We start from the raw sequence: 10,321 nt of genomic DNA, 5'->3' as shown, positions 1-10,321 counted from the left end.
GGGTGGAGTTTAAAGGCATAATATGAACACATGAAAAAGTGGGTTGTATTATAAAATTAAAAACTATTTTAAGTGTTTAATGGACAGTCTTGTGGTTTTTCAATAATGTGATCATGCTGAGTCAGTCTTTCATTGATTTTTCTTTAAAAAAAAAGTAGCTTATAGACTTGTAGACAGCTGTTAAAAGAAGCTCAAAGCCCACAGGTTCACAGAGTTAATGGGTTTGATATTAGGTTATAGAGCTTTTTATTAATAATTACTATTTTTAGTCAGGTAATTGTGTGAATATCACATTCATTTTTCATATCACACAGTCATCTGGTTCCTTGGAAATCTTGTAATTATGCAAGGCATCCTAAAAAGCAGATTGTTCTTTTAAAAAATCTGCCATATCTAAATGCCTATAAAGTGATTTTTTTTTACTCTTCCATACAACTGGCACTTTTTTTCATGTAAAAGGGCAGCCTCATGCCGCTATTTATAAAGGTTCTTGGCTGAAAGTTGAACAATGTTGGTATTTATATCTTTCGTTCCCACAGGGTTCTCTTTTAGTGCTAATTAACATATTTTAAAGATGTTGTCAGTAAATATTTAATATATGATTCTGTCCCTTTAAAAGCTATTTTGAATCTTAAATCTCACCAGATCTTCAAAGAAGGGACGACCTTTTCCTTTTTTGATGTGTACCATTGTTTTGCAGATACTGAAGTCGCTAATGGTGATGATGCATAATGAGAATATGAGATTAAAGGAATGACGTCTGACACAGAGCAAACGGAGGAAGCAGTTTCCTGATGACAGTGGGATAATTTACTTTGTTCCTGATGATTTATAATGATCTGCATATACAGATAAATGGATCCTTTACCAACTCTTACGGGGGACTATTATCAGATTAATTTGAACAGTTATTTGCAATTCTGCAACAGTAAATGCACTTTAATCATGAAAAATATTGCTGTATTGTGGAAAGCTGATTGTTTTAGGATGACAGCATAAAAGTTATTATTTGTGGGTTAAGTTTATTTTAAAAATAATAAAAATGTTGTTGTAGTAAGAGCGCTTTTTAATCAAATTAAAATAAGAAACAGGCAGCATGTGCATTATTTTCTCAGTGAGGATGTCAAAGCTTTGCCCACCACCTTACTCTCTGGTTATTATTGGAGAAGTGCTTTTTTAATTATTTACTTTATTGAAAAATTAAGTGCAGCATCAATTTGCAAGTTTGCAAAGTTTCTATTGCCTAGTTTTAATGGTATCTTATAGATTTCCTAAAGTGGTTTTCATGATGGCTTGGCAGACTTTATAAGGGTTTGAGAAATGAGTATGCATAAACAAAGAAATTTATAAAAAGTCTAATTTCCTTTGGCAAGCCAATTCATATCTAAGATATTACTGAACCATTTTTTTTAAATACAATTGATTTTTGCTTTGTTTTGTGGGATTTTTTTACACATCAGAAGGTTTTATTTCCCTCTTGAAGCATTGTTACTTGCTGCATGGTGGCGTAGTGATTAGTACACTCGCCTCACAGTGAAAAGGCTCTGGCTCAAATTCCTTCCGGGTTTTTTCTGTGTAGCTTGCATGTTCTCAAGCATGATTTTCTCCGGCTCCCTCCCACAGTCTAAAAACATGCTTTCTAGGTCAAGTAGCATACATTTCAGAGAGTACACCCACATGCTTTACTCAACAGTAGCTGGGATAGGCTCCAGCAACCTATCCTAGCGGATTAGAAAAATTAATAGATAGATAGATAGATAGATAGATAGTCTTTATTGTCATTGCAACATTGTACAATGAGATTAAGGTGCAAAAATAGTCAAATAGTAAAAATAAAATCACAATAAATAGTATAAAAACAATATAAAATACAGCAGACATAACCCACACACGCGTGAACATTCTGTCATATTTCCATTTATGGCTTGTTCTTTACATCGTTTAATGTAGTTATTGCTACGGGATAAAAACTTTCCTTGAATCTGTCAGTCCTTGTTTTGATTGACCTGAACCTTCTCCCTGATGGCAACAGTTCAAAGAGGGAGTGTCCAGGGTGTGAAGTGTCCTTAAGAATCTCCTGGGCTTTTTTGAGGCAGCGCGAGCTGTGGAGTATGTGAATACATACCCATGCTACTCTGGGCTACATGTTATTCAACTTGCTTCTTCATTGAAAATCTGTATTGTACAGGATAATAATGCCAATATATATGTTCTGTATTAAAATAACTTTTAAGTAGTGAAAAACAGCTGCAGATCAAAAGGTATAACACCTCATTCATTTGTGGAAATAAAGAAAACACAGTCCTGTTTTCACTTCATTATTTATGTAAAAGATTATCTATTTTTATCTCGCATAACCCTCATCTCACCCAAACCTTTAGGACAATCTGAATCTGCTCCTGACAGAGGAAGAGATGTACAGTCTGATGGAGACATTCAAGCAGTGCAAGATCATCCCAGGTAAGTCACAGTTCTGTGTTTCACTTTAGGTTACAGTCCACAGATCTGTGTTTGAATTCACTATATTGGTTATTCAGCACTTGTGTTCTGAGTCAACACTCACACATTACATAATATGGCAAGCTTATGACATATATTCATGGCACAATTCTGCATCTTCTCTTTATTAGTTCTCAGCATTCAAGACCAATGTTTTGGGCTGGGCAACACTCAAAGCTGCAGAGTAAAATTAATACACTGACCAAAAATATAAATGCAACACTTTTGTTATTGCTCCCATTTTTTATGGTATGAACTCAAAGATGTGAAACATTTTTCAAATACACAAAATAACCAGTTCTCTGAAATATTGTTCACAAATCTGTCTAAATCTGTGATAGTGAGCACTTCTCCTTTGCCAAGATAATCCATCCCACCTTGCAGTCGTGCCATATCAAGATGCTGATTAGACAGCATGATTATTGCACAAGTGTGCCTTAGACTGGCCACAAGAAAAGGCCACATTTTTCCAAAAGAAAGATGGCAACAACTGCTAGAGGGCACTGCAGATGTGTGTATCAGTACATTGACAGTAAAGCAGAATAAGAAGCGGCCCTCAGTCTTACGCTGGGCTTGATGGATTTGCAAAGGGACACAGGCTACGTTCACACTGCAGGGCTTAATGCTCAATTCGGATTTTTTGAAAAAATCTGATTTGTTTGCTATACCGTTCACATTTCCAAGTAAATCCGAACTTTTGTGATCTCCAGTGTGACCGTGACACGACCCAAACGAGACCCGCATGCGCAGAAGCCAGAAGAATACTCAACGATGAACGACGTCACTTGTTGTTTGCGGAGCAAACGTTAACAATGGATGTCAACAACAGTGTTGTCAAAAGCGGAGCTCTTTTTGTAATATTAAATTTATTTTCACGAAGGAGCAGCACAATTACAATCTTCTCATTTTAAGAAGGCAATGGAGTCGGGATCGTCTGTACCCACTGTTGTGGAATGGAAATGTGCATGTGTTGGGGCCGCGCTCCCACGTGTGTGTGTGTGTGCAAGCGCATGCCGCGATAGAGAATGGGGGGGGGGGGCAGTGTGGGCGCGCATGTTAATAAAAGAAGGTTTCCCCCAGAATAAATGGTATGGACTCTTTATTAACCCGTTCTGGAGAATCTAAGGATCAGAACAGGGAGGAGGAGGAGGATCGCCTCGGGTCCCCCGCGCTTCTGATCACGGTCGGAAAGGGGAGAAAGAAAAAAAAGTAATCGCGGGAAAGGTTCAACACCACGCTCTGCCATTTAGCTGGAAATTTTTTCAAAAACCGCCCAGTTGCGATAAGAGCCCTGGAGTTTGGCCTGAAAAGAGCGATCACCCCAAATAATAATCCAATCAGTGACCTCCCTTCCCTTCCACTGACGGGTCTCAGCAGCATCGTCCACCATGGTTGATGTTAACGTTCTCGTTTCAGCCTACTTCAACGCAAAATTATGACGTTTGTTGCGTGTCGATGACGTACGGTTCGGAATCAAGTCGCCTGGCCGGTCAGACGGCGGTCGCAATTGAAAAGATCGGCTACGTTTCGGAATCAGGCCGGCAAACCCACGGGGCCTGGGTCGCATTTGAAAAGAGCGGATCTGTGTCATTCAGACTGTCATGAAAAGATCGGAATTGGGCCGCTTAGGGGCAAAAAATTCGGAATTGGGTCGTTTCAGCCTGCAGTGTGAACGTAGCCACAGAGGATGAAGGATTCAATGGATTTAGTGATTAAAAGTGGTACACAGTGTTTAGTTGACTTGTTAGCATGTTTTTTATGTTACTGTTATCTGAATAATTGTTCATATTTTGCACTAATGTGCTTTTCAATTTCTCCTATGTTACATGAAGCTAAATAAGCCCAAATGTGCTAAAGTAGTGAAGCATGCAGATATCCAGCCTATTATTATTATTATTATTATTATTATTATCTATTCCGTTATTATGATTTGACTATCAAGATAAAATTTCTGTTCTTGGTTCCGTATTTGGTTGAATAAATCTTACCCAAAAGTGTGACGTATACTGTAGTACAACTTATATATGATTTTTTTGTCTTTATTATGCATATTTTGGCTGCTACAACTTACACTTGGAACCAGCTCAATGGCCTTGTGCAGAATGTCCGGCCTGAGAAAGGAAGGTTACAAGTTTAAAGCCAGGCTGAGTCTAAAAATTGCAAGCAACACATCCCTGCATGAAACTAAGCATTAAGGGGTTGGATTGGGGGGTTAAACCACCAAATGGTTCCCGAGCACAGCTGAGTCTGCAGCTCATCGCTCCCTTAGGGGATGGGTCAAATGTCGAGAATTTTTTTTTACAAACCTGGGTGCATATGGGGCTTTAACTTTACTTTGGAGCAACTCATTTATTTTTTGTGGCACCGTTATGCCCTAGTTGTTTTTAATAAAGACAAAGAAAGAAATGTGCATAAAATCCCAGGGAACACTTGCTTGTTTTTCTTATCACAGACAGAAATGACAGAAGCAGTTAGCAGCTTTGATATTATTCCATTTTGTTTTGATATTTCAATAACCAGAACTGCCTTTGCTTCTACTGTCAAAACATTGCTGGTTTCTTATTTCAGCAATGTTTGCTTGGAGTGGATGTATCGATCTGAATATCGATAGTATCGATACCAAGGTGAAGTATCTATACTAGAGTGACGAGATTGGTATTTTTGATACTTTCATCGCAGTTTTTCTTCAATACGTACAGTGAATTTACTCATGGAGTTCATGCAAGCGCTGCATCTATCTGACTCCAGTATTTCCAAAGTGGGGAATACAGTGATCCCTTGCTATAACGCGGTTGACTTTTCACGATTTCGCTACTTCACGGATTTGCATCATGAATTGTGTTCTGCATTCTGATTGGCTAAGAAGTCACTCCGCTTCTTCTCTACCTGTGCGTCAATAATGTTTAATATGTACCCGTACGTAAATCAGCTTGCCAAATTTACGTGCAAATTCTCTTGCAATTTCAAGTTTCTCTAAAACCCATAGAAAAAAGAGCGACAACATCTGCCTATCACTATGTTCTTCTCCTGAACAAACACAGCTGCACCGCGGGCTTCAAAAGAAAAAACACTGCAGAGCGGAGTCAGGATGCAGAGGCTCAGTCTGTAGAGCAGTGAAATACACCTGAGTCACTATTTGTCCCACTGTATTTTGTATTTTTTTCATAATCATTTTAAATTTTCTCTCCTTTAATCCAATACTCGGGTCGCGGTGGGCGGGGCTAATCTCCGCGATTTGAAGCCTTGTTCACATTGATGATTCAAATTAATATTTGACAGTACAGTCTTCTTTCTCTTTCGGCTTTTCCCATCAGGGGTCGCCACAGCGAATCATCCTTTTCCACCTCACTCTATCATGGACATCTTCTACCCTAACATTAGCCAACTTCATGTCCTCTGTTAAGACATCCATGTATCTCCTCTTTGGCCGTCCTCTTGCCCTCCTGCCAGGCAGCTCCATCTCCAACATCCTTCTACCAATATATCCACTATCCCTCCTCTGAACATGTCCAAACCATCTCAGTCTGGCTTCTCTGACTTTGTCGCTAACACAGGCAACATGAGCCGTCCCTCTGATGTACTCGTTCCTTATCCTGTCTAACCTGGTCACTCCTAAGGAGAACCTCAACATTTTCATCTCCGCTACCTCCATCTCAGCCTCTTGTCTCTGTCTCACTGCTACCGTCTCTAACCCATAGAGCAGAGCTGGTCTCACCACTGTCTTGTACACCTTTCCTTTGAGTCTTGCTGGCACTCTTCTGTCACACAACACTCCTGACACTTTCCTCCACCCGCTCCAACCTGCCTGCACTCGCCTCTTCACCTCTTTTCCACACTCCCCATCACACTGAACTGTTGACCCCAAGTACTTAAACTCCTGCACCTTCTTCACCTCAGCCCCCTGTAACCTAACGCTTCTACCTTGATCCCTCTCGTTCAGACACATGTATTCTGTCTTACTATGACTGACCTTCATGCCTCTTCTTTCCAGAGCAAACCTCCACCTCTCTAGCTGTTCCTCCACCTGCTCTCTACTCTCACTGCAAATTACAATGTCATCCGCAAACATCATTGTCCAGGGAGATTCCTGTCTTACCTCGTCTGTCAGCCTGTCCATCAGCATAGCAAACAAAAAAGGACTCAAAGCTGATCCTTGGTGTAGTCCCACCTCCACCTTGAACTCCTCTGTCTGACCTACAGCACATCTCACCACCGTCATACTTCTCTCATACATGTCCTGAACTACTCTGACATACTTCTCTGCCACTCCAGACGACCTCATACAGTACCACAGCTCCTCCCTCGGCACCCTGTCATACGCCTTCTCTAAATCTACGAACACACAATGCAGCTCCTTCTGACCTTCTCTGTACTTTTCCATCAACATTCTCAAAGCAAAAATGGCATCAGTGGTGCTCTTACGGGGCATGAAACCATACTGCTGCTCACAAATCTCCACCTTCTTCCTAAGCCTGGCTTCCACTACTCTTTCCCACAGCTTCATTGTGTGGCTCATCAACTTTATTCCTCTATAGTTGCTGCAGTTCTGCGTGTCACCCTTGTTCTTAAAGATCGGGACCAGAAAGCTTCTCCTCCATTCCTCAGGCATCTTCTCACTCTCTAGAATCCTATTGAACAACCTCGTTAGAAATTCCACTGCTGTCTCTCCTAAGCACTTCCATACCTCCACAGGTAGGTCATCAGGACCAACGGCCTTTCCGCTCTTCATCCTTTTCAGAGCCTTCCTAACCTCATCCTTTCCAATCTCTGCTACTTCCTGCTCCACAACAACCACATCTTCCTCCCTTCTTTCCCTGTCATTTTCCACGTTCATCAGCTCCTCAAAATACTCCTTCCATCTTTTCTGTACACTCTCCTGAGTTGTTAGCGCCTTTCCATCTCTGTCCTTAATCACCCTTATCTGTTGCACGTCCTTCCCATCTCTGTCTCTCTGTCTGGCTAGCCTGTACAAGTCCTTTTCTCCTTCCTTTGTGTCTAACCTGTCATATAGCTCATCGTAAGCTTTCTGTTTGGCCTTTGCCACCTCTCTTTTCACTCTACGCTGCGCTTCCTTGTACTCCTGTCTACCTTCCTCAGTCCTTTCTACATCCCACTTCCTTTTAGCCAACCTCTTCCTCTGGACGCAGTCCTGTACTTCCTCATTCCACCACCAAGTGTCTTTACCGTCTTTCCTCTTTCCAGATGACACACCTAGCACCTTCCTACCTGTTTCCCTGATAATTTCTGCTGTAGTTTCCCAGTCATCTGGAAGCTCATCCTGACCACCCAGGACCTGCCTCAACTTCTGCCTAAATTCCTCACAAGTTTCTTCATTCTGTAGCTTCCACCACTTGGTCTTCTTTTCTGTTTTCCCTCTCTTCTTCTTCCTGACCTCCAGAGTCATCTTACACACCACCATGCGGTGCTGTCTGGCTACACTCTCTCCTACCACCACTTTGCAGTCAATAACCTCTCTCAAATGACCTCGTCTGCATAGGATGTAGTCCACCTGAGTACTCCTACCTCCACTTCTGTATGTCACTCTATGTTCCTCTCTCTTCTGGAAGTAAGTGTTGACTACCGCCATTTCCATCCTCTTCGCAAAGTCCACCACCATCTGTCCCTCCAGATTCCTTTCCTTCACACCAAACCTGCCCATCACCTCCTCATCACCTCTGTTGCCCTCACCAACATGCCCATTAAAGTCTGCTCCAATAACAACTCTCTCTCCTCTGGGGATACTCTCTATGACCTCATCCAACTCACTCCAGAATCTCTCCTTCACTTCTAACTCACAGCCAACCTGTGGCGCATACCCACTGACTACATTCACCATCACCCCTTCAATTTCTAACTTTAGGCTCATCATCCTGTCTGAGACTCTTTTCACCTCTAGAACACTGTTTACAAACTCCCCCTTCAGAATCACACCTACCCCGTTTCTCTTCCTATCGACACCATGATAGAACAGTTTGTATCCTCCTCCAATACTACGTGCCTTGCTGCCCTTCCACCTTGTCTCCTGCACACACAGTACATCTACCTTCCTTCTCTCCATCATGTCTGCCAGCTCCCTGCCTTTCCCTGTCATTGTGCCAACGTTAAGAGTCCCTATTCTCAAACCTATGTTCCTGCCTTTTCCCTTCTCTCTCTGGCCACGGACCCTTCTGCCTCCCCTCTTTCTTCGACCAACAGTAGTCAAATTTCCACCGACACCCTGTAGGTTAACAGCATCGGTGGCGGTCGTTGTTAACCCGGGCCTCGACCGATCCGGTATGTCTAAAGTGTTGTGGATGATTCGCATGGTTATTTTGGCAATTTTTACGCCGGATGCCCTTCCTGACGCAACCCTCTCTATTTATCCGGGCTTGGGACCGGCACAGAGGCAACTGGCTTGCAACCCCTGTGGCTAGATTCATAGAATATTGCCACATAGCTAGCCACATAGAAGTGGCTAGATTCATAGAATATTTGACAGTACAGTACAGAAGTTATTTGTTGAAAAAACGTTTCTAAAGCACTTTGATTTGTGAAACAAATGCTTGAGCCTGTAAAATGGCCTGTTCGTTCTTTTCAATGTATAATAGAGTATTTAATTGTATAATAATTGTTAAAAAAATAGAGGTTTTTACTTCACGGATTTTGTCTATCACTGGTTCTTTTTGGAACGTAACCCCCGCGAAAAACAAGGGTTTACTGTAGCCCAATATAAGTAAATATGTGCAGGAAACTGCCCAATCTGGCAACATTGTCCATCTGTGTAAACAGAGCACATCCTCCTCTCTCGCTGCTGGTCACATCTTGCCCCTCCCCTCCCTGCTTCTTCGGAGAGCGGAGGGATTCATTAAGGAGCCACATATTTGCACCAATGGCAGAATTTTTTTTGCGTTGTTTATATTTTTATGTTTCTTACAATGTTGCTTTTATTTACCTTTTTTACTAGTGAATTTGGTAGTTTATTACTGCCTTTATTTTTTGTTAAATTTACGTTTATTACTGCCTTTATTTTTTGTTAAATTTACGTTTATGATTGTCAAGTTATTTTACCCCACTTGAAAGGGGGAAAGCATCCACGGAGTTTTGTGAGCAGGACTTCACACACTATCCAGACGTACTTTTCCGTTTTTTCTGTTTTATTCAACTTCTTGAGGTTTCCACAGTGATGGCAAGATGCTGGTTATAAATGTGTGGTGAAAAACCTAAACAAGACATAATATTTTCTCAATTTACCACAGTAAATACAACAATAAATATATAACATCAATCAACAGATAAATTCATGACTCCATAATTAGTTAGATTTACACAATTGATAGGTTATAAGTTAACTTCATAATTTCGGGAATTCATTGAAAATACAACAATGCATATATTTCATAAATAGCAGTGCTTGAATAAATGACAATAAATGGAATAAATGACAATAAACGGTAGACTAAACAAACATTTGCACTGACGCGACACCTGATGCGGAAGCGCGCAGCCGGCGCTTATCGCACAGCAGATCACAATAACTACGCCCCGTAATATGATCATATCTTACCGGCTGCCTCCGTGGGTTCGATGCCTTTAACTAGATTTTTAGATGAGTTTATTAAGATGGATCGCAAGTTTGGCGATCGCTCTCGAGCTCTGCTTGATCTGGCGCTACGCATGCACTTCATTCAAAATTGCTCCTGGTGCGAACAGCTGGACCTTGATTAATACCGCGCCCACTACAGACTTAAACTTTCCTTTTCCTCTCTTTAATTTTTTAACTACTTTAAAATTAACTTTCTCTCAAATTTAACAGAATGTACCTTTATGCATTTTTATTTTAGAT

General features: G+C 41.2%; 1 protein-coding gene across 2 annotated transcripts in view; it reads left to right on the top strand.

The window, feature by feature from the left end:
• The window catches only part of phf24 (PHD finger protein 24), a 95,706-nt gene that overhangs the window by 53,318 nt on the left and 32,067 nt on the right, over positions 1–10,321 (top strand). For both annotated transcript variants that reach the window (XM_078956196.1, XM_078956197.1), the window contains exon 4: positions 2,382–2,460. In XM_078956196.1, coding sequence (XP_078812322.1) covers positions 2,382–2,460 — 79 coding nt within the window. The remainder of the gene's footprint in view (positions 1–2,381; positions 2,461–10,321) is intronic.

The sequence above is a fragment of the Oryzias latipes genome, chromosome 12 (genome assembly GCF_053564925.1).
Source record: "Oryzias latipes strain Hd-rR chromosome 12, Olatipes_Hd-rR_3.1".
Lineage (NCBI taxonomy): Eukaryota > Metazoa > Chordata > Actinopteri > Beloniformes > Adrianichthyidae > Oryzias > Oryzias latipes.
Note: the sequence above shows the minus strand (reverse complement) of the source record. Positions and strands in the feature narration are given on the sequence as shown.